This window comes from Esox lucius, chromosome 7 (assembly GCF_011004845.1).
Source record: "Esox lucius isolate fEsoLuc1 chromosome 7, fEsoLuc1.pri, whole genome shotgun sequence".
Classification (NCBI taxonomy): Eukaryota; Metazoa; Chordata; class Actinopteri; order Esociformes; family Esocidae; genus Esox; species Esox lucius.
In genome coordinates, this window is record NC_047575.1 from 16852546 (window position 1) to 16876039 (window position 23494).

At 43.4% G+C, this 23494-nt stretch overlaps 1 protein-coding gene across 6 annotated transcripts in view; it reads left to right on the top strand.

Annotated features, from left to right (window-relative positions):
- ksr1a (kinase suppressor of ras 1a) overlaps window positions 1–23494 on the top strand; it is a 51258-nt gene that overhangs the window by 11662 nt on the left and 16102 nt on the right. The window contains exons 2-22 of one of the 6 annotated variants that reach the window (XM_010868164.4): window positions 6487–6627; window positions 9595–9742; window positions 10022–10487; window positions 13861–14042; window positions 14609–14678; window positions 14793–14876; window positions 15031–15092; window positions 15186–15295; window positions 15413–15575; window positions 16516–16557; window positions 16911–16953; window positions 17058–17115; window positions 17200–17499; window positions 17933–18129; window positions 18250–18346; window positions 18443–18576; window positions 18697–18828; window positions 18939–19074; window positions 19299–19432; window positions 19851–19859; window positions 20627–22039. In XM_010868164.4, coding sequence (XP_010866466.1) covers window positions 6487–6627; window positions 9595–9742; window positions 10022–10487; window positions 13861–14042; window positions 14609–14678; window positions 14793–14876; window positions 15031–15092; window positions 15186–15295; window positions 15413–15575; window positions 16516–16557; window positions 16911–16953; window positions 17058–17115; window positions 17200–17499; window positions 17933–18129; window positions 18250–18346; window positions 18443–18576; window positions 18697–18828; window positions 18939–19074; window positions 19299–19432; window positions 19851–19857 — 2706 coding nt within the window. In that variant the 3' untranslated portion in view covers window positions 19858–19859; window positions 20627–22039. Of the gene's footprint in view, window positions 1–6486; window positions 6628–9309; window positions 9449–9594; window positions 9743–10021; window positions 10488–13860; window positions 14043–14608; window positions 14679–14792; window positions 14877–15030; window positions 15093–15185; window positions 15296–15412; window positions 15576–16515; window positions 16558–16910; window positions 16954–17057; window positions 17116–17199; window positions 17500–17932; window positions 18130–18249; window positions 18347–18442; window positions 18577–18696; window positions 18829–18938; window positions 19075–19298; window positions 19433–19850; window positions 19860–20454; window positions 20498–20626; window positions 22041–23494 lie in introns of those variants that run through there. The other 5 variants (XM_010868165.3, XM_020048568.2, XR_002197017.3 and 2 more) reach the window with 5 other exon arrangements.

Here is a 23494-nt window from a genome sequence, read left to right on the forward strand (position 1 = left end):
TTTTGTAGAGGATCATGGTGGAATGCTCTCGCACGTTCTGCAATGTAACCGTGCCCCCCGTTTTGTTTTTTATGTGAGCAGCCTATGATGTCTTTCTGTAGAAAAAGTGGATCCCACGGTGCTGCAGATTTAAAAGAACAATGTGTTACCTGGGTTAGCAACTAAAGAACAATGTGTTACCTGGGTTAGCACCTAAAGAACAATGTGTTACCTGGGTTAGCACCTAAAGAACAATGTGTTACCTGGGTTAGCACCTAAAGAACAATGTGTTACCTGGGTTAGCACCTAAAGAACAACGTGTTACCTGGGTTAGCACCTAAAGAACAACGTGTTACCTGGGTTATCACCTAAAGAACAACGTGTTACCTGGGTTAGCACCTAAAGAACAACGTGTTACCTGGGTTATCACCTAAAGGACAACGTGTTACCTGGGTTAGCACCTAAAGGACAACGTGTTACCTGGGTTAGCACCTAAAGAACAACGTTTTACCTGGGTTAGCACCTAAAGAACAACGTGATACCTGGGTTAGCACCTAAAGAACAACGTGTTACCTGGGTTAGCACCTAAAGAACAATGTGTTACCTGGACAACCTAAAGAACAACCCCAGGCCATCGGCTGATGCATTGAAATAAATAATGGAGGGAGGTTGTCCTCTATTAGCCCCGCTGTGAACTTTGCCTCTTCCAGGACTGTGATGTCACTATGCCCCTGCCTTCTGCAGCTGCAATGTTCCAATGACACTTGGTTGCCATGCCAGCGATGCAGACGCCCTCATGAGAAGGCCAGCTCGCTGTTCCCTTCCATATAATAACAGCTATTTATATCTATTTGACAGCCCAGCTTGCTGGAGGCAAACACATTTTTTTTAAAATAAATAAATAAAATCCAGTCAGATATCTGGCTGCCTGTGTTAGAACATGGATGGAGAAGAAACGCCACGTTGTACTGCAGAAAGAATACATGTATGTCTCATTATGGGAGCAGGGTGTTGTGTCTGAGCTTGTCTGTGCGTGTCTGTGCGTGTGTGTGCATGCGTGCACGCGCTTTGTTGTGCACGCATGTGTCTGGGGCAGCCCCTCCCGTGTTCTTCCACTGTCCGCACATAAAAGACATCACAGCCCACTCCCTTGTTGTCTCTTGGGCAGCCATGTTTGTTTTATAGGATTTGTGTATATTTAAGAAGGGCCATTGCATCTGCTAAATCTTTAGCAAATATCTATATACTGTAAAAATGGCTTGACATTGTCACTGACTTTCATTGGTATTTAATTTTGTAATACTTCTACAAAGAAAAAATCTATAGTACATAATGGGCAGGTGGATTATTTTGGGATTTTAGCAATAGATTTGAAGCAATTCAAATTAATATCTTGCTGAGGTTAATGTTTTTATTCCAAACCCTGTCTATAGAAATTCCTCCCAAATGGGTTAGGGAATATGACAAACAGATATTAGGTTTTATCTGGAACGTTAATCATATATAAAACTTCACAATTTCCCAAAGACTGTTTCAGAACAAAGTAGAAAAACATTGAATATGCTTCGAAAGAGATAGTACCTATATAGTGTTTGGAAATAAGGACATAGTAACAAAAATATCCAATAATTGAAATCAGTTGATGAACACATTTGAATGTAGTTAAATTACATTTAAAAGAGCAATCACTCAGCATCATACGCACATTGGTAGGAGATCCCCATTAATAAATACCTAATGGGCCTGAGTGTTCATTTCCAGCTTATTTGAAAAGCACCTGATTAATCAGACATATGGTCGAAATCATCCTTTTTAAAGATTGTCAATAATGTACGCCATACGCCTGAAATATTGTGACGCATCCAAAACTGGCTAAATAACTAGAGTTCTAAAGGTCTTAAAATATTCAGAACTCTTTTACTTTCTCTCCACCAGTCTACACACAATACACAAAGCGCAATATGACAGAGCAAAACATGTTTTTAGAAATGTGTGCAAATATTTAACCCCTCCCCCCAGTACGTCATGTACATGCAGGTGCTTTGGCTTTGTGATGAAAGGATGTAAACAATTATAAATGAAATCAATACACGTGGGAAAAGTGAAGGGGTCTGAATACTCTCCGTAGGCACTGTAGGTGCTGTGTCAGAGGTTGAATGCATGACAAAATGTTTAGTTTAGCTTGCTCAGTTCTGGCTCAGTAGTCAGCAATAGGCCACCTAGCCTCAAGAGCTCCCTCATGTAGCCCAGGTTTAAATGCCGTCATTGTTCTTCTTAAGAATGAAATCAGTTGTATGTTCCATCTGGCTACCTTGCCACTATCTTCTGAGGTTTCTTCTACACGTCACATACACGTCACATATCACCTTCAAATGATGTCAGTGGAAGGCTGTTATTTTCAGATAGTTATCATCTGGGGATAGGGTTTTTATACTAATCTGGTGCTGATTATTCCTCCAGTAAGTTATAGGAACCCATTGATGGCAAATATTACCCTCTTGACTTGTTATGCGATGTACACTCACCTAAAGGATTATTAGGAACACCATACTAATACTGTGTTTGACCCCCTTTCGCCTTCAGAACTGCCTTAATTCTATGTGGCATTGATTCAACAAGGTGCTGAAAGCATTCTTTAGAAATGTTGGCCCATATTGATAGGATAGCATCTTGCAGTTGATGGAGATTTGTGGGATGCACATCCAGGGCACGAAGCTCCCGTTCCACCACATCCCAAAGATGCTCTATTGGGTTGAGATCTGGTGATTGTGGGGGCCATTTCAGTACAGTGAACTCATTGTCATGTTCAAGAAACCAATTTGAAATGATTCGAGCTTTGTGACATGGTGCATAATCCTGCTGGAAGTAGCCATCAGAGGATGGGTACGTGGTGGTCATAAAGGGATGGACATGGTCAGAAACAATGCTCAGGTAGGCTGTGGCATGCCCAATTGGCACTAAGGGGCCTAAAGTGTGCCAGGAAAACATCCCCCACACCATTACACCACCACCACCACCAGCCTGCACAGTGGTAACAAGGCATGATGGATCCATGTTCTCATTCTGTTTATGCAAAATTCTGACTCTACCATCTGAATGTCTCAACAGAAATCGAGACTCATCAGACCAGGCAACATTCTTCCAGTCTTCAACTGTCCAATTTTGGTGAGCTCGTGCAAATTGTAGCCTCTTTCTCTTATTTGTAGTGGAGATGAGTGGTACCCGGTGGGGTCTTCTGCTGTTGTAGCCCATCCGCCTCAAGGTTGTGCGTGTTGTGGCTTCACAAATGCTTTGCTGCATACCTCGGTTGTAACGAGTGGTTATTTCAGTCAAAGTTGCTCTTCTATCAGCTTGAATCAGTCGGCCCATTCTCCTCTGACCTCTAGCATCAACAAGGCATTTTCGCCCACAGGACTGCCGCATACTGGATGTTTTTCCCTTTTCACACCATTCTTTGTAAACCATAGAAATGGTTGTGCGTGAAAATCCCAGTAACTGAGCAGATTGTGAAATACTCAGACCGGCCCGTCTGGCACCAACAACCATGCCACGCACAAAATTGCTTAAATCACCTTTCTTTCCCATTCTGACATTCAGTTTGGAGTTCAGGAGATTGTCTTGACCAGGACCACACCCCTAAATGCATTGAAGCAACTGCCATGTGATCGGTTGATTAGATAATTGCATTAATGAGAAATTTAACAGGTGTTCCTAATAATCCTTTAGGTGAGTGTATAATGGAGACTGTATTAAACTGTTTATTTGGCTGATGAAAACATTGCAGGCATCAATCGGATGGCTTTTCTGGGTGAGATCCTAGACTGATGCATGTACAGAAAGTGCATGTTGCCAACAAACTTGTAGGATAGTTGTTGGATGTAGAGTGGAATGGCATGCATTATATTTGTCTTTAGAACATACGTTTTATTAAATTTTTTACATTTTATTTATTTAGATTTATCTGCTAACCCATCTGTACTTTCATCAAAAAATTGACCATCTGTCTCTAAAAACACACCCTCTGTGAAGCCAAAACTTTTACCAGCTCACTGTCAGCAGCCAAAAAGACATTGCAAACATAATAATGCTACTGGGCTAGAATGTTTATTTTCATTGGTAAATATTCTGTACCTGTCAAAGTCTCATCAGGTAAATTTTGGGATACTAAGATGTTTAGATATGTAGCAAACCTGACTTTGAAACAATTGGATATCAACACAGTTCTAACGACAATGCAAAGATAAAACTTTCAACTTTTAGTTAGTATGAGTAGTCAGATTAATTGTATTCATTTTGCAAAACAAATATTTATATGTTTTGCAAAAGTAACAAGTTTACATGGACAGATCCAAAATAATTTCATATTTATAAAAGATAGAAAATGTAGAATAATTGTATCCTTATCTTGTTATTGGCTTTTCAACATTGCTAAACCTTTTTTTTTCTTTAAATTTGCAATTTTAATATAGAAAATAAAGACAAAGGGCACAGGCAAAACTATTGGCATTTCAGAGCTACTTGGTGGTACAGTGTTTAGCTAAGAACTCCAAACAAATGGTCCTTGGTTGCCCGCAATACGTTTTTTGCACCTTTCTATTGGCAATTTAGCACACTCTTTGGCATCAAAAACAGTTAAAAGAGTTTATGCTAAAAGAGCAGTAGGTCTGATTTAAAACCCATGCTTCAGGGATGATGTGACTTGGAGGCAACAACTTAGACCGCTGGAAAACCCTCTTATTTGTTCTGTATAAGAGCGTCTGCCAATTTACTAAAAAGTAAACCCTGATTTTACTATTCAGAAACCCACCTCAACAAGACTAAATCCTGGAGGAAATGTTATATGGACCAATTAATCAAAATTAGAAGTGTTTGGCTACAGATCAGCCCTGTGTTTACCGAAGACCAATCATTAACATTCAATGAACTAAACACCCACCCTACATAAATGAATGGAGGAGGTTTGATTATGTTGTTGGGTTGCTTTGCTGCTTCTGGTAGCCAGGCCTTGAATGTGCACAGGGCATAATGGAACTGACTGATTAAAAGGTGTTTTGGATTTGAGTGTTCAACAAGTGATGTCTCATGTCTCTGCTGAAATTTCTGGGTCTGGACAACTTCTCTAACACAAATCAAAAGCACCCTAGAATGATTCAAGATTCAAGAAATATTTGACGGTTTTAGAGTGAATATTGAAGTCCAGATCTGAATAGTATCTATGATGTATGGCAGAATCTGAAAACAGCACTTGCGTATCCCTCAAACATTGAAGACATGGAAGACTTCACTGCTCAAGTAGTGCAGTGCAGCAAGATCATTTGTGGCTATGAGAAACATTTGTGTACAGTCATCTTTCTTTTATTTTCTAAATAAAAGTATTCAAGGGTTGGTTTAGGGTCGGAAGGATAGTACTGTGATTGTCTAAAGCGAGTATAAGGAGATCACATGTCACTGCAAACTGATGGACCGGCAAGAACATGTAATGTTGAATATCTCAGACATTCGGATCCATTTTGTAGTAAAGGATTATTTGAAACAAAACTGCAGATGTTTACTGATCATTCCCGCTCTTATGCTAGAAGTATAGTATTTATGCTAGAAGTACAGTAGAACCTTACATATTGCCACTTTTAATATAAGTTTACGAAAATGAAGTTGGTTCTGCAATTTGGAAAATTCAGTAACAACTTCACAAGAAATGGGAAATAAATTATAGATAATTTTTTCCTCCATTATTACATTTTCTATTTAGGGGCAAGACATTTGTAAAGAGACAGAAGCATCACATCCTTTAGGTTAATACCGTAGAGGCAGAGATGCATCACATCCTTTAGGTTAATACCATAGAGGCAGAGAGGCATCACATCCTTTAGGTTAATACCGTAGAGGCAGAGAGGCATCACATCCTTTAGGTTAATACCGTAGAGGCAGAGAGGCATCACATCCTTTAGGTTAATACCGTAGAGGCAGGGAGGCATCACATCCTTTAGGTTAATACCGTAGAGGCAGAGAGGCATCACATCCTTTTAGGTTTAAACAGTAGAGGCAGAGAGGCATCACATCCTTTAGGGTAATACCGTAGAGGAAGAGAGGCATCACATCCTTTTAGGTTTAAACAGTAGAGGCTGAGTTGTAAAAAGTACAAAGTAAAAGTACTTGGCTGTGTTCAGGCAAGTGAGGAAGAGCTAAATTGGTTAGTTTGAACTTCCTTTTCCTGGTTACTTAGATCTTAATTAGATACATCCCTGTAGTTATGCTTTGACTGTCCAGTGGGCTCATGGCCTTTTTCAGTTCACCTATACTTTCCTGTCACACTAAATGACACAACAAAGACAGAGTTGTAGGTATCCTGCGGGCCCCAGCTCTGGCCTCTGCCCTGCTAGCTTATCCAGGCTTCTCTCCTTTCTATCCTCTCTCCTTTCTATCCCCTCTTCTATTTGTTTCTCGCTTCTCTCATCACACTAACTAGCTCCTCCCTACTGTTGTTCTCCTCAATGCTGCCCCCTGCAGGTGAAGCTGATGAAGTACATCTGTAAACAGTTGCAGTGTAAGCAGAAAGTGCCGGAGACAGAGAGACCTCAGGCCTTGGACAGCTACCCAAGGCTAGGGGACTGGCTGCGTACCATCAACCTGAGACCCATGCTCATTGAAGTAGGTCCTAGATGTGTGTGTGTGTGTGTGTGTGTTTGCGTCACTGTTTAGTTATGCTTCTTTGTGTGTGATTTTGGTGTAAATACACAAGATGCATTCAAGAATGTGTCCGTTTGTATTTTCCCAGACACTGGAAAAAAAAAAAGGACGAATGGTTATATCAATCTGTTTTAACACTATCTTGGTTTAGGTTGATTTAAAGCTGAATGGATGATATGCCAACATTTAAATCTTAAAGGGGATGTTCACCCATTTTTACTTTTATATTCACTCTTTCAATACACAATTTCATATAGCTTTGTACTGAAAGACTAGTGGACAAAATGTTGTCAACATGTGCCATTCTAGTGGTAAAATCACAAATTAAAATAATATGATGGGGGATAAACTACATACAGAATGAAAATATATGCACATGTATAAGTGGATGAACTGTCCTTTAAATGTGCAATGTGAAAGGACTGTTTGTAATGATAGCAAGTATAGATCAAAGAGCTAAGAGTGACCCTGTCCAAACCTTTTATGGGTTTTCAATCCCATGCATCTTAAATCATGCAATTTGGTGTCCCCAAAAATTATACAGTTATAAACCAGAGCAATCTAAAATTGCAAACAACTTGCACAGAGACAACGTTCTCTCCAGTATGGAATGTTTTGTCTCAATTTCTAAGCGACATACCAAGAATGTTTCTGATGCTGGTATTTTGGTGAAAAGCCAACACAAACCGACACCTTACAACAGAGACATTTTGCTGCCATATCAACTCACTGATGTATTGTTCAATGTCATTAGTACTGAGCAAAAGAGAGAAAGGTGAAGTGTGTTTGTACATAATTTCTTTATCCCGTACAATGTTCTGAAATCCATTGCAGAGAATGACACTGACAGGCTAGACCACTGTTAGCTGCTGTGCCAGCTAGGCTTCACTATGTCTAAATGTCCACAGGTCTCATTAGGGCCTCTGGTCCCCAAGACATGGAGTCCCAACCGGCCAGACTGGATACTAGATACTGGCTGGGCTTTTGGGCAGGGCTGGGGAGTGTGTTGGTCTGTTGTTTTGGCTGAGAGGTTCCCGACACATTCCTCAGACTTCTGGACCCCAGATTCAGCACCACCCATAATCCATGGAATGTGCACTCAGTTGCTCTGTAGTCTGTTTCTATGTGTGTCTCTCTATCTCTCCATCATTGCTTTATTTTTACTCATTGGCCAATGAGTGGCCCGTCACTGCCCTGCGAACAAACGGCGAACATGACAGCAGTGAAAGGCACACCACCAACCACCAGGGATGTGTTTACCATGGAGTTTTATGATGGCCTCGTCCAACACATTGAAAGGATTTCAGCATGGCGGCAGAATGATAACTGTTAGGGCCTTCACAGTGCCACTCCCATCCTCCAGCCGGTCCATCAGCATGGCTACTGCTTCCTGGGTGCCGTGACCTACTTCAGTGACAGACTGAACCATGAAGGCACGGCTGGCCTACAATCCACCAGTGACGCCTGCCTGACTGCCTGCTCACATGTTTGGGGGTGTAGTCAGACAACAATGGAGCTTGTCTCTGTGTCCATTAAGTAAGACAGGTTTACATAATATTCAGTAACCAGCTGATATGTGAATATCTAGTACCCTTGTGTGTGTGTGTGTGTGTGTGTGTGTATTTTATACGCTTTATTTCCTGTGATGCAAAATGCATCATTGTGACCACACTTCTGGAAACCATCCAAATGGATGAGGCAGTTACTGCACGCTGCTTGTAATCTGGAACGATAGCCAGCCATATCTGTGAGCAACTGAAAATATTTTGGGGTGTTTTTTTTTTTTTTACACACTGGAAAACAAACGTTTCTGGAGGATAGTCTAGCTTTGGATACAATTGTCCCAGAAATATCTCCCCAGCTTGTTGCGATTGGTATGACCATGATTTTAGCGGTAAGGTCACAGGGTTTATTCCCATCCACACTCTGTGCTTCAGGTCAGCAAGGGGCTGGAAATTGTGTTTATTTCCTGAGTCTCTGATTCGCACCTCTGTTAAGTGTTAGACCTCAGCACTGATGGGAGAAGAGGTGGGGCAGGGAATGTTGAGGCAGTGGCCCAGCTGTGACGTGAGGGGATATTCTTGACCTGACAGTCATGGAGATCCTGGATTCCCCTCATGAGAAGATGAGGAAGAAGGTTTTCAACTGACGGTTCATAAAACAATCTAGTTTTCCTGAGGTTGAGGTCTTAAAGTAACATATTCTGAGGTCTGCTGCAGTTTTGGCTTATTAGACAGCTTTATGTGTTTGGTTTTTGACTAAACATGTAAAATCCCAACACAGTCTTATTTTGTTTGTATTTCCTGGTGGTTGACACCAGTGGTGATCCAAACTGAAGCGCTGGTATGTCATAATTTTTAAGCATAACTAATTTCTTTTACAATCTGCTTGGGCAATCACACTTTATAATGGCCCACTTTATAAAGGTGAAAACCAATACTATTACAGAACGTTTTCCTCAACAATTTGCAGTTCTCATTTGGGAGGAGCATTTAAAATGCACATAGAGAAACTACCAGCAGACACACTTTCTACTGTGCTACCACCTACAAATGGATTCAACTCATTGTCTATTTCCAGCTAAGAAGTTGGAGCATTTGTTCAAAGACCCTCATTGTTCCAACCTTCTGTGTCCTCATCCAGTTGTTGGCCATCTGCTTGTCTGGGTGGGAGGCTCCAGAGGGCTTTGGTCGGTCAGTCAGCACGTACTAACTCCTGTCCTGTCCAGCAATGTGCACATAAACAGGATATTACCGCTATGTAGATTCATTGATTGCTTTTGGTAGGTGAGAATGAGCATTGATCACCTTTGTGTATAGAATAGGACAGTGTAATATGTACATGATCTGTACTCCGTGAAGAAGTATGACTGGATCATACTGATCACTCGTGCCCTTCTGACCTTGCTACTTCTTGCATTCTCACCAGGCGGTGCCTGTGAAGCTGTCCTTGGATGACTTGCTGCAGATGCCATGTTCTCAGGTGCGAGAGACCATGAGGAGGCTTGGCTCCAGTTCAGAGGAGTGTGCCAGGCTCAGTGCAGCCCTCTCCTGCCTAAAGAGTGCCACTGAATCAGGTGGGTCTTTCAATTTTCTTTCCATCCTTCCTTCTGATGACCCAGTCCGTTTCTATAGGCCTTAAGTGTCTGTAGGACTGTCACGGTCAGGCAGAGAGGAGAATCTAGTCGTTATGCAGATAAGCGGTTGCAGCATTGGAGGAAAGGAAAAATAAACATTTGCTTGTTTTAATTCTGCAACAACCACAAACAGAATCATTTCATCCATTCGTAGGTCGTTTCTTTTCCTTCTGTTTTCCCAACCCGATCGCAGGACTCTAATGTATGTCTCCCCTGCAGATGGAGAGCTGAGAGAGGACGGGGGGCCCTGGTTTTCAGAGCCCACCCGGCGAGACAGTGGCTCTCTGCTGCTGCCTGCTGACCAGCTGATGCGCCCCCACAGCCCCACACCACTAGCTCGGCCCCCCACCACCCCATCCACCCCCTGCATCCCCTGTAAAGCCTGTGCCCAACCCCGGTCGGGACTGGTGTCTGCAGTGCCCGGGCCCGACACCCACGGAGCGCACGCTGACAGCTCCCTCTCAGACCCCTTCCCCATTGCCCCCCGCCAGGGGCGACTCCACGGCCACACCTCCACCCCGCCCATCACCCCGCCCTCCAAGAGGCGCCACCGGCTGAAGCCCCCCTGCACCCCGCCGCCGCCCTCCCGCAAGGTGCTGCACCTCCTGCCGAACATCACCCTGACCCGCAGCAAGAGCCATGAGTCTCAGCTAGGGAACCGCATCGAGGAGCCAACCACCAACAAGTAGGTCACTTCCTGCCCCGGGTTCCATTGGCTTTGTGTGTACGTTCAAGGCTGTTAAGACCTTCAGTGAAGAGTTATTCTGTCAGGAAATGGCATTTTTGGAGGCATCTAGTCCATTTCAGCTATTCTAGTGGACCCTCAAACTGGGGTTTTCTGAAAGATGTGCCTGGCAGTGCATTCGTGAGGTCATGACCAGTGTCTAGGCAGATTTCCACACTGCTCAAAGTCTTGGAATAAGGTTGAATGTGGGACACACTTCCGTCTGGCCTTCCTTATTAAAACTGTGTGTAAAGCAAAGAGCTTCACACTTTATCTATAGTTTTCTGTCTTTCTGTGTGTGTGTGTCTCACTCTCTCTCTCTCTCACACACACATTCACACATCCTGTTTGCACTTGCCTTATTGTGTAAAGGGACATAACTAACGCACCACTGATGCCCTGGGATTGAATCATGTCAAAACAGGAAGCATTTCTAACACACACACAGCATGTTTTCATGACAGTCAAAATCCTTCTTTCCTGAACCCCTAACCTCAATTAATTTACTGTTATGCTTAAAACTAACCCTAACTGTAAACCCTAAACCTAACCTTAGCCCATACCTAAAACTAAAGTCATGAGGCTAAAAAAAGATTTTATATTCAGATAAGTCATTACTTTTTTGTACTATGTTAATGTTTTCATGTAACGGAAAATGTTGGTCCTCAAAAGGTAGTGACACAATTGCTTATGTTGAATTCATAACGCCTGTTTCCATGTGGAGATGTTCAGCGATATGCCTACAAGTGGTAGAATGTCTGTGTTGGATGCCCCTGCCATTTCTAAACATGCTTTCCTCATGACAGAGGAAACACATGCCCAAGCTACAACTGTGGCGTATCTGTCCTCTTCCCTTGAGACACTATACACAACTCTTGCGAAGGAAATCAAATGTCATTATGGCTAACTGCAGAAATAGAGGCCTTCATCACTACACATACCACATCAGTGCTCAGAAACTGCTACCCTTTCTCAAACGTGGCTTTCAGACAGTTTCTGACCAATGATCTCAGATTAAATATACCTTTGTGGAAGTTACCAGTGTATGCTAGAGAACATTTACAAACAACCACACCATAAAGACAAATAAAATGTCCAAACAAGTCTAGGTGAATATCCTGAGAGGCACCAGTTAGGGCTATAAGAATTTGCACAACGAGTGAAACTGAGCAACCAGACAAGGAGCTTGGTGGTCAGTGAAGCTAGTGAAAGACAAGGAGCTTGATAGTTAGTGAAGCTAGTGAAGGACAAGGAGCTTGGTGATTAGTGAAGCTAGTGAAAGACAAGGAGCTTGGTGATTAGTGAAGCTAGTGAAAGACAAGGAGCTTGGTGATTAGTGAAGCTAGTGAAGGACAAGGAGCTTGGTGATCAGTGAACCTAGTGAAAGACAAGGAGCTTGGTGATTAGTGAAGCTAGTGAAAGGCGACTGTTCATATGTCTATCTGGCTACTCCACAAAGCTGGGCTATATGGGAGCATTATACGAAGAAAATCAATATGCCACATGGTAAAGCATCGTGTTATGGGGCTTTTCATCAGCAGGGACTGAGAAACTGATCAAGATTAAGGGCAAGTTGGATGGAGATTAATAAAGGAAATCCTTACAAAAATCTTCTATTGGTCTGCAAGAACCCATGGACTGGAGTGGATGTTTGCAAGACAGTAATCCCAAGCATACTACCAAAGCTACACTAGAGAGGATTAAAAACAAGAAACTGGGGTCCAGTTTAAGCCTAGTCTAGTACTAAGAAGTCACTTTCAATATAAACTCCATTGAGCTTGTTATTTTAGTCCTAGACAAGGCTTAATCTGTGTCTGTGAAACCGTCCCTGACCTAGAAAGGACCAGTCAAGGCCTTGTCCAATTTTGAAATTGCAGCAGTCAGATGAGTAAAGCTGTTAGAGAATTACTTAAAAAGACTAGCAGCTGTAATTCCTGCCTAAGGTGTTTCTATCAAGTGTTGACTTGGGTGGGGGAATAGTTATCCAACCAGAAGGTAGGGATGTCATGCTGTTGATGCCTTGATGGTCCATGGAAGCCAGAGGGGGATGTCACTCAGGTGGGTGACACTCTATCAGTTTCCTAATTACCATTTGTTACATTTTAAAATAATATTTTGCAACATGTTGTGTGTGGTATTAATTCCAAATATAGTCTCCACTGAATACATTTCCAGATTGTAACTCAACAAAAGATTTCCTTTAGGAGTGAATACTGAGTGAATGCAATAGACTAATCCCACCTATTTCAGGAGGGATCAGGCCTTATAAGATAAGATATCTCAGTTAGACTTTATTTGGATAATCTGTCTTATTAGGTACTTTACAGACTTTGAATACAATTTCATTTGACACTTTCCAAACACTAACCCTAACCTTAAACGTCACCCCTCCGTAACCTAAACCCTAACTCTTAAACTCTTAACCTAACTCTTGTAAACCTAACATTCATTTTAGGAATCATTGTTACTTTGTTTTTGGTAGTTTGTTGATATGTATATCTTTAGAGCATCTACATTTTTGACTATCCAAATAAAGTGTAACCAATATCTCCTACTAATCTGGTCATCAGAGGAGACCTAAACTGTGTGCTAGACCAGTCTTTGGATCTTCCCTTCATTCGCCTTGCTCTTACCTCAAACTAAAGTAAATTCCTGAGTAAATGTACTTGCCTGAACAACATTATTTGACACGTGTAGGACGTCTAATTCCATGTCGGTAGTGTGAACACTAAAACTGCTCCTGTGTTGTTCACTTGGTAAAAGCTAATCACACTAGATAAGAGGGTCTGCATGTGAATGTAATTATTGATGAAAATCTCAGCCATTGTGAGTGAAACCTGACCAGATGGACTGTTAGTACAACTTAGACAATCAGACAGACACTGTTTGACCTGAGAGCAAGCTGGTTAGGACGACGTTCAGAGGTAGCCGGGCCTTATTGAGACACAGACAGTATGCAGGCCTTTTCCACTCTGCTGAGAGCCCAGAGAGCCATCAGGCTGTGTGCTGCTGGGTCAGCACTCTGCATTCCTGACCCAGTGCCAGGCAGAGGACACTAAGCCCTTTGGCCTAGCGCTTCTCTGCTTTGGTAGAGGGTGTGGCTCATTATGCTGTATTCCAAGGCTTGCTGCTACTGCCTCCGTCCCTGTCTACCTCCCTGCCTCCCTGCCTCTCTGCCTCACACCTTGACCTCTCACTAAAATGAGTCCCTCTGGTGAAAGAGGATTTATATTTAGGCCTGTTTTGGATTGTCACTTAGTCTTGACTGTGTATTAAGCTGGTTTTGATGACTGCACTACTGACATTCAAGTGGTTGTTTTATTTGTCCCCTCAGGTGTGCAAAGAAGAATAAGTTGTTCCTCAATGTTCAGATCAATGGGAATGGATGTGAGGACTCGCCCTCCCGCTCCCCCCGCCTCTCTGCCCGTACTCCTGGGGCTTCTACCCCTGCCACTGCCCCCTACACCCTGCCTGGCACCCCCACCCTGATGGAGGACCATTCAGCCCACCTCAAGAGTAGGTTCCCGTGCATTTCTTCTTTTCCCACTATTCATAGGGTGAGGTCTGTGTACTCTTTGTATAGAGAGATTTATTTTCAAGTGCTGGTCTCCGTAACCGTCGGTGTGTTTTAGACGCCATGTTCCCGGGGATTGTTTTCCGTCTGACAACTGCGAAGTGGGGGAGCATTCTCAGACTAGTGCTTCTGGAGAAATCTCATTACTCCTGCATTTTACGTCTTAAAGAGAAATCTAAAACTCCCACACAGCTGTGGCGGTCGCTGACTATGGTAGCGTGTTCAACTTTTCTTAGTGATTCTCCTATCAAACCAATGTGTCGTTTTTATATAAATTAGTTGCAGCTGGTAACATTTTATTTGTTTAAGCACAGTGAAACTTTTTGCACATAAACAGTAGTTGTCAGTAACAGCATCACAAGCGTTACACAATCAGAGAGTTTCCAGGACACTTGAAAATCCCACTGGGGATTTCTGGATTTGACTTTGAATCTTTCTTTTAACTCCCTGAGCACCGTTCTCCCTAAGCACGACTTATTTCATAGTAGCCATCTCTTTCTCCCCCCAGGTCATCCGGGGTTGCACCGAGGCTCACCGCAGGCCGCGAGGAGAGACATAGGCCTTGCCGTGACTCACAGGTTGGTGACGCCGAACCTCTAAGCCTCAGCCCGTCGTGGTGAACATTTCAAATGTACGTCCCGTCTGCATATGAACTGTGAGGGGGTCTAAGCAGTTGATGTTTGGCTGTGAAGGTTTTCCACCAGGTCGTGGCTGTCCCAGACGTGTCAGGTGTGTCAGAAGAACATGATGTTTGGTGTGAAGTGTAAACACTGCAGGTAGGTGGAGTGCGGGAGGAAACCCAGGGAGGGGGGCTCTCTAGATGCTCTGGCGCTGGGTTGAGCGCCTTTACAATGCAACGTAATTCAGAACGTTTTCTGCCCCGTCGGTTTTCCGTGCTGCTCATTGTATATGGTAATTCCCGGTCTGCAGGTTGAAGTGCCATAACAAGTGTACTAAAGAAGCTCCCTCATGCAGAATCTCCTTTCTGCCAAGTAAGCCGTCCGCACCGCGTATTTCCAGCTGTAGTCTATTGAGCGGCTTGAATCCGCGTTAGAGCGCTGACGACCCCAATCTCGTCTTTCCAGTCACCAAAATCCGGAGGACTGAGTCTGTGCCGTCGGACATCAACAATCCTGTGGACCGGCCATCGGAGGCCCCGCAGTTCGGCACTCTACCGAAGGCCATCACCAAAAAGGTAAAGCCAATCGCACCTACTGGAAAATGTGCTTTGATTAGGGTCGTGTGCATAGTGCTGTTGGGAAAGACGAGTGTGTTACTGATTCTAATTGGTGTCTGTTTCTTCTCCTCTCAGGATCACCCACCTGTGCTGAACCAGTTGGATTCCAGTAGTAACCCGTCCTCCACCACATCCTCCACCCCCTCCTCCCCTGCCCCATTCCAGAACCCTCCCAGTGCCACCCCACCCCCCAACCACTCGCCCAAGGGCCACCGGGACAACCGCTTCCACTTCCCAGGTAGGTTCCTGACCGTTAGAGTCTCTCCATCTGTCTCTGTAGATCGCTTCCTCGTATATATATATACACATCGATGGAAACATATGAATATGGGTCTTTCTATAAAAGTGAATATTTCTGTTTGGAGCTTTTACAAAGTCAGTTAAAATCATTTGCCATTTAATCTATTTCCAAAACCTGTATTTTAACAATAAACTTTTGCTTGTGTGCTCTAACCTTGTAAGGTCTTTTATGTGGGAACAGTTGTCCTTGGCACACATCCAGAATAATGTATGTGATTGCTAAATCAAATGCTTCTTAACTAAAGAGATGAACATTTGGTTAATGTGTGTATGAGTAAGGCACCTAAACCTAATTGCTTCTGTGAATTGCTTTGGAGAAGTGAGCTGGTTAAATTGCTAAAATATGAACACGTACATCCTAGTCAGCCATCAGTAATATTATTAAATTATGTCATGCCCTAGTCACGGCATTCTTATCCAGTAGTTTTGAGAATAATCTGAATCGCCTTTATAAACCTGCAGTGATGGAGGACACGAGAATGGACTATAAATTATGAATTCTAGACCTTTATTTTTATAACTATGCATCTACAGGAAACTCGTATTTGAAAGTTCAGACAATTTTGAAATGTTCTGTCTGACAAATGTAGGTCTCTGTATAGAAAGACTCATACACACCCAACCACACTAGCATGTCTAATGCCAGCATACTCGCACTATCAAGGTGCATGCTTGTATCATTATCTCCCTGTATCATGCTCCACCTTTAGCAAATGTAGCACTGGTTCTCCTCACTCCCCATTTTAATACCACTAACACACAGGAACATGGAGGGATGAATGGAGGGAGGGATAAAGGGGTAGATTTGTTTTAATGGCTACTCTAACCCAGAGTCTCTCTCCTCTCCATGCTTGGTTCTTCCCTGTCTTTCCCCTAAGCTGCCTGCTACTTTCAGCATAGACAGCAGTTTATCTTCCCTGGTGAGTTTATTGTACACTCCCAGAAAGACTGTCATCGTTGCCCTCCGCCCCGCCCCTTTCAGCTTTCCATCTCCTGCATGTACTGCCAGGTTTAGGCAACTGCATGACCAGGTTGTGCTGGAAACAGTGTGTTAATATTTGGACTACATTGTCTCCTGTGGAGTTGTGCCCTCTGCCACCTGCTGGGGGGTTTCAGAATTGCATGTCTTCTGGTCGTGGTGGTGGTTGAAAATGAAATTCTACGGCAAAGAGCTAATTTAAGTGGGCAAAGAAACTATAGGGGAGATGCAATACAAGCAGGTAGCCACATTATTGTAATTGGGTACTGTGTGTTTTTATTGTTTTCCTCCCAGATGTGTCCAGTGTCACTACTACTGAAGCGCTCCAAGACACAGTGTAAGTCTGGCCTGTCTGTCATTCATCCAGAGTGGTTTAATGGTAATGAACAAATCTCAGCTCATTCTCTGACGTCGTGACTGTGGCTCACCCCGTTCCAACAGTGAGACTGAACCAGCAGACCACCTGCATGCTGAGCTGGCTGAGGATGAGGACGGAGAGGTACAGACTGGCTGTAGGTGCATGAAGTCACTGCAACAGACACGTGCCTAAAACCAACACTGACCGTGCATGAATGTCTTATAGGAAGAAGAGGAGGAGGAGGAAGAGGAGGAAGAGGAGGTGGTTGAACCTGAGATCGACCCGGACCCGGTAGTAGATGAGGAAGACGAGGAGGATGTGGAGGATGATGATGATGATGATGGGAGTGGGATGAATGGGGGTTCGGATGGTGAGTGTGATGGGGATGAATTGGATGACCTGCCCAGCTCACGGGGAGGTCGCTGGAAAGGCCCAATCGCTCGTAAGGCCAGTCAGACCAGTGTGTACCTGCAGGAGTGGGACATTCCCTTCGAACAGCTGGACCTGGGAGAACTCATTGGGAAGGTGAGAGGGCAATATGTTCACTATAGATGTAACTGTTTCACTGTAGATGGAATCTTTTCACTGTAGATCTAATCTTTTTACTGTCGCTCTAACCATTTCACTGTAGATTTAATCTTTTTACTGTCGCTCTAACCTTTTCCCTGTAGATCCTAATCTTTTTACTGTCGCTCTAACCTTTTCACTGTAGATCTAATCTTTTTACTGTCGCTCTAACCTTTTCCCTGTAGATCCTAATCTTTTTACTGTCGCTCTAACCTTTTCCCTGTAGATCCTTGTGGATCCTAACCTTTTCACTGCAGATCTTAACTTTTACACTGCAGATCCTAACCCTTTCACCAAGATATATAGGCATCAAACTACCAGTGTAGTTTGTTTAAATGTGCTGACAGTGTTTCTGGAAGTGCCTTTTTAATCAGCCCCTCCTTCACTCCAGGGCCGCTGGGGAAAGGTGCATAAGGGTCGTTGGCACGGAGAGGTGGCCATCCGGCTGTTAGAGATAGATGGGAACAACCAGGACCACCTGAAGCTGTTTAAGAAGGAGGTGATGAACTACAGACAGACCCGCCATGAGAACGTGGTCCTCTTCATGGGGGCCTGCATGGCCCCGCCCCACCTTGCCATCATCACCAGGTAGGTGGTGAACTCCTATCCGCAGTCAATACAAATGTATCTCTTTGGTATAATGAGTCCACTGTAACTGTTGTTCTCAAGTATTGTTGCCTTTGTTAACACCTCACCCTATGAAAACAGTTTCTGCAAAGGGAGAACTCTATACTCTGTGGTTCGAGATACCAAAAACTCCCTGGATATAAACAAGACAAGGCAAATCGCTCAAGAAATTGTAAAGGTGATTTTCTCTTCCTGTTTGGTCCTTTCTGATGTGTATACTGTATATACAGCTTTTATCTGTGTTAACTTATCTTCCCTTCATCACTTTACACAGGGAATGGGCTATCTGCATGCCAAAGGCATTGTCCACAAGGACTTAAAGTCGAAAAATGTCTTTCACGACACCAACAAAGTGATTATTACAGACTTTGGCCTGTTTGGGATCTCTGGAGTTGTTCAGGAGGGGAGGTAAGGACTTCATATTGGTTTCTAGAGCCAGCATCTCAGCTGGCGTATGCTGAGCGCATCAGTGTTTTTCTAATGTTATTTTGTGTGTGTGTGTGTGTGTGTGTGTGTCTTTGTTGACAGGCGAGAAAATGAGCTGAAGCTTCCACATGGCTGGATCTGTTACCTAGCGCCGGAGATCGTCCGTAGGATGAGCCCTGGAAACAACGAAGACCGCCTGCCCTTCTCAAATGCAGCAGATGTCTATGCCTTCGGGTAAGCCCTCCAAGCATTTTGAATGACCTTTCTTTTACCATTAACGACACAGCCGTCTGTTCCTACGAGACGGCACCAGAATGACCAAATTGCCGGTTGCCCCCTTTTAGCACTATTTGGTATGAGCTCCAAGCCAGGGACTGGCCTATCACCAACCAGCCTGTTGAGGCAACCATCTGGCAGGTGGGGAGTGGGGAGGGCATCAAGAAGGTCCTGGCAGAGATTAGCCTGGGCAAGGAGGTCACGGTGAGTGTGTACCGTACTGCCAATGATCACGCTGTTGTGGCGTATATGCGCAGGAACCGACATTTAGGAATGAATCCTAGCAGTGCATTTGCTGTTCTAAGGCTAGATTAGGGGATGACCTTGTTAGAATACAGAAGACAGTTCATTTGAGTACGGGGTAATCTCTGCATTGTGCTGACAGGAAGTGATGACGTTAATCCCTGAGTCTGTCTCTCTGTGTGCAGGAGATCCTTTCTGCCTGCTGGGCCTACGACCTGAGGGAGCGACCGACCTTCACCCAGCTGGCGGACATGCTGGAGAAACTGCCCAAACTCAACCGGAGACTGTCTCACCCTGGACACTTCTGGAAGTCTGCTGAGTACGTATCTTAGAGTTGGAGGTTGAGGAATGGGAGCCGGACATGTCCTGCCTGCCCCGCCCGTCACTACCATGCACTCTGACCTCTGACTGGGCTCTGACTTGTCTGGAATGGACTTTGGTGTTATGCAAAAGGCGTCAGCTGATAGCATGTTGAGGATGCTGATAGGTATTAGGCCACTGGTGCAAAACTGATTGGACAAGGCAGTCTATACCTAAAGTTGACTCTTAGTAGTAGTATTTGCTCATGATAATCATGAGGCACACCCTAATGGTCCATTACAGATACATTGACCTCTGTTACGAGGGAATGTGGTTCCTAATGGTGAAATATATAACGTTCATAATGAATCGTCATGTTATGCTAAGGGCATTTTCTCTTGTTTTATCTTCTGTTTCCCAAACTCTATCTGCTCCAGGATGTGACTGTGAGTGCACTTTTCTGTTTAAAAGTATTGTTTTGTGGCTATCCTTTCACTTCCACTTCCTGGCTCGATCCGTGCCCCTACACCCCGCTACACCCTCATGTTACATGTATGTATATATGCAGAACAGGCTCCAGATTTCTCTACACCTTCATTCCTCTCCTTCTGTCTATGTCTTGCCTTACTCCCTGTACCTTCATTCACTACATCCTGCATGTCACTTACTCATAGGGTCATGGGTAAGTCCTCTCTTTTCTGTTCAACAACTCTCTGCCAGTGAAAGTGTTTTGGCAACTCTGTGGTTGCATTCAAAACACAAGCTGGTCTCTGCCAACACTATCAGTAATGATGACACTGATAACACTAAAGGGTTTTGCATAGCACCCCAGAACTTGACTAGGTAGAGGAGCACTGACCAGCTTGCGTGGTATTTACCATGGTCCATTGGGACACCGCGTGAGTTTGTAAATCCTAGAAAAAAATCTGAAAGTACATATTTCTTCTCAAATCATTCTCATATGGTTAACCTGTTATAATTTCACTAACCGTCTCCATGATTTCCCTCTCTCTTTCTCTGTTTTCTCTTGTCTTTATATAGGTTGTAGGCGTCACTATGAAACATAAGCAATGCAAAACAAAAACAAAAAAAGCCTGAGTCAGCCTTGCATGCTCCTGGATTTTTTAGGATTCATCAAAGCATTGATTCTGTCTGATACAGGTCCTGCTTCCACTAACCCACAGCCTGATCTCCCATGTCTGTTAACCTATAGTGTTTCGTTGTGTGGGGGAGAAGAGGAGCTGGAGTGAGGAGGCCCAGGGTATTGCGCTACCTTCCCTCAAATTTCCTTCCTTCGTCTGAAAACGTCTTGCCTTCATTTGTTTTCTACTTTTGCTTTTTTTTGGGCTATCTGAGGCTTGTGAGTAACTGGCCCGTGGTGTCTGTGCTGAGACTGGCTGTGCTGTGGCCTGTGTCTGCTAGCTGATGGCTGCTGTGTTCTGTCCCAGCCGGTCCTGCTTGGCCTCCACTCTGGGCCGTGATGTGGCTTTCCCTGCTGGGACTGACCCCTAGACAACGCAGCCCATGCATTTGCTGGGCCAAAAACTATGGTTTTACTACAGCTATCCAAAATGGACCACTGCATTCACTTCCTCCTCTTTTGTTGTTGGTCTTGAAGCTTTGGGCTGCTTGAGTGGTGTAATCCAACTGCCTCTTGACACTTTCCCTTCAGCTCTGCAGTTTTCTGATGGCATGCGCTGCGACACTGTCACTGTGCTGTTCACTGCCTCCAACTCACCATCTTTCTACATGATTTCAACGGGAAGAAAACTGAGAAAAGAAAGGTTCCTCTTTGGTTTTTGATTCCTATTTTGAGTAATACATTTTTTGCAGTGTTTATTTTGTCGTTCCATAAAGGAAAAAGGTCTCAGCAGTTAGGAGCATGATTTAATTGACTGTTGTCTTTTTGTTGTTTGTCTGGGTAGTCTAATGAAACTGTACCTGTGAAAACAGTTCAGTGCATACATGAGTGAATGTGTTGAAACCGCAGGCCACTGGAGGTGTCTGCCTGCGATGTATGTGACATTATCGTCTCACTAGTCACTTGGACTAGAGGTATCTGATGATCAAGTGCCCTGATTACTGGTATTAAAATGCATAAGGTGCCACAGAGTAGAAGAGAAATCTTCTCTCAGACTGAAAGGTAGGTCAAGTAGATTCATTCACTGGGCACACAAATCGAACTGGAACCTGGCACAGAAGTTTCCAATAATTGTTTCCTTAAACATTACCTCGTGTGTGTGCTTGTGTGTGTTATTTTTGTGATTGCTAGCCACACTTGGTGTGCGTGTGCGCGTGTGTGTGTGTTTGTGTGCGTCAGAGTGGCTGTATTTTAATGGATTGTGTAGGGTTGATATGGTGGAAGGCTGAAGTAAATGTAGTATTGATGATATAAATGGTATGTAAGATATAAGTGTATATACATTATTTAATGTACAGCTAATTAACAGTTCTTTTAATATTTGTACAAACATTTTATATGTACAATAAATCCATCATTGCATTTTTAAATAGGTAATGCTCCCCTATTACAGATGTGTATATATATCTTTATATTTTTTCATGTAAAAAATACTGTAAAAATATACTGTAAATTCTTTTTGAATGAGTCTATACATGTTTTTTATGTCATGTAAAAAGTAATATTTTTGTATTGCATGTGGCTACCATTCTGTAAACACAGTTTATGTTTTCATCCTTGAAAGACAATAAAATGAAGCTTGTCATGTGATTATGATATTCCTACTCTTTCAGTAGCAAGGTCTGATGTCCTGTTACTAACTACAAAGTGTCACTTTATTTGTCCTTGTTTCTAGACTTCAGTATTGCAGGGGTTCTTTTTGAGTATTTAATTAGATTCCTTTCACTTTGGATATGCTATCTAACCTTCCTGTAGCATGAGTGAACAGCGTGCTCTTTGCAGGAGTGACACTTTTTTTCCCTGAGCCAGGCAAAATCAGGCCTGTGACAGGAACTCTGGCTCTGTACGTCCTTCTCCCTTCATAAACAGAATCAGAGAAAAAACATTATGTTGAGGGGAAGCAACTAAAAACATCTCACAGTGGCATCGAAACAAATCTATCAACAGCACTTGTGAATAGTGCTAAGTTAGTTACTGTCACAGGGCCAAGGTTGAGAATTTCCTTATAGGGGCTTATAGCCCTAGTAATGTTTCCCTCTGCTTAGGTCTTTAACCTAATGGATTCTTACCCCATATAGAAACTCAGAACAGAAGAGGCACAATTATCTGTAGTTTATTCCCAACAACAAGTACAGGCAAAGTATCCACAGCCCTGCTCTGCCCTCCACTACTGCCCACTGTCCTCCTAGTAAACACTGTAAAACTAGAAAAAGAAGCTGTGCTTATAAATAAAGAACAAACAGTTGAGATATTAAACACAAATGAATGTGAAAAACTTTTCCCAACCCACAGCACAGAAGCATTTTAGACAAATTTACCTCAGACAGCACCCCCACAACCTAGCGTGTTACACAGCAAAGCCCTATAAAGTATAACTGTTGTTCAAGTGGGACCTGCATTACTACTTGCTGGAACAGAATTGGCCCAGTGTCCTTGGCAGACCTAACAAAACAAAGACAAACAGATATGGTATAAATGGGATTCATTCTCTTCTCCAGTCTCACTTGTAGATAAAACAAACAACCCCTATCCATAGCCATGTGGGTGTAGTGGCAATACGCCTTTCTACCCCCAGGAACGAGTCTTACACTCATATCTTTTCTTCCCTCACCAACCAGATGATGCCACCTTATCTTGCTTATTAGCTCATTTTTCCATAACAGGTGCACCTTATTCCAAACTGTCCAATCCTGACATTACCAAGTGAACAACATTGTCAGTGGGTTTATACCCCTTCAAGGACAATGGTCTGGCCAAAGCACTGCACATAATATAGCGCTGCAATTTTCACGTTGCTATTGTGATTTAGGGATAGGAAACCATTAAGGCCCGTTTTGAAAACGCTTCATTGCTCTGAGATTTCCTACACAGTGCACAGCAGGGACATCTGCTGGACAAAATGTAATATGACGTTTGATTTCAACGTATTGTGTTTAACCT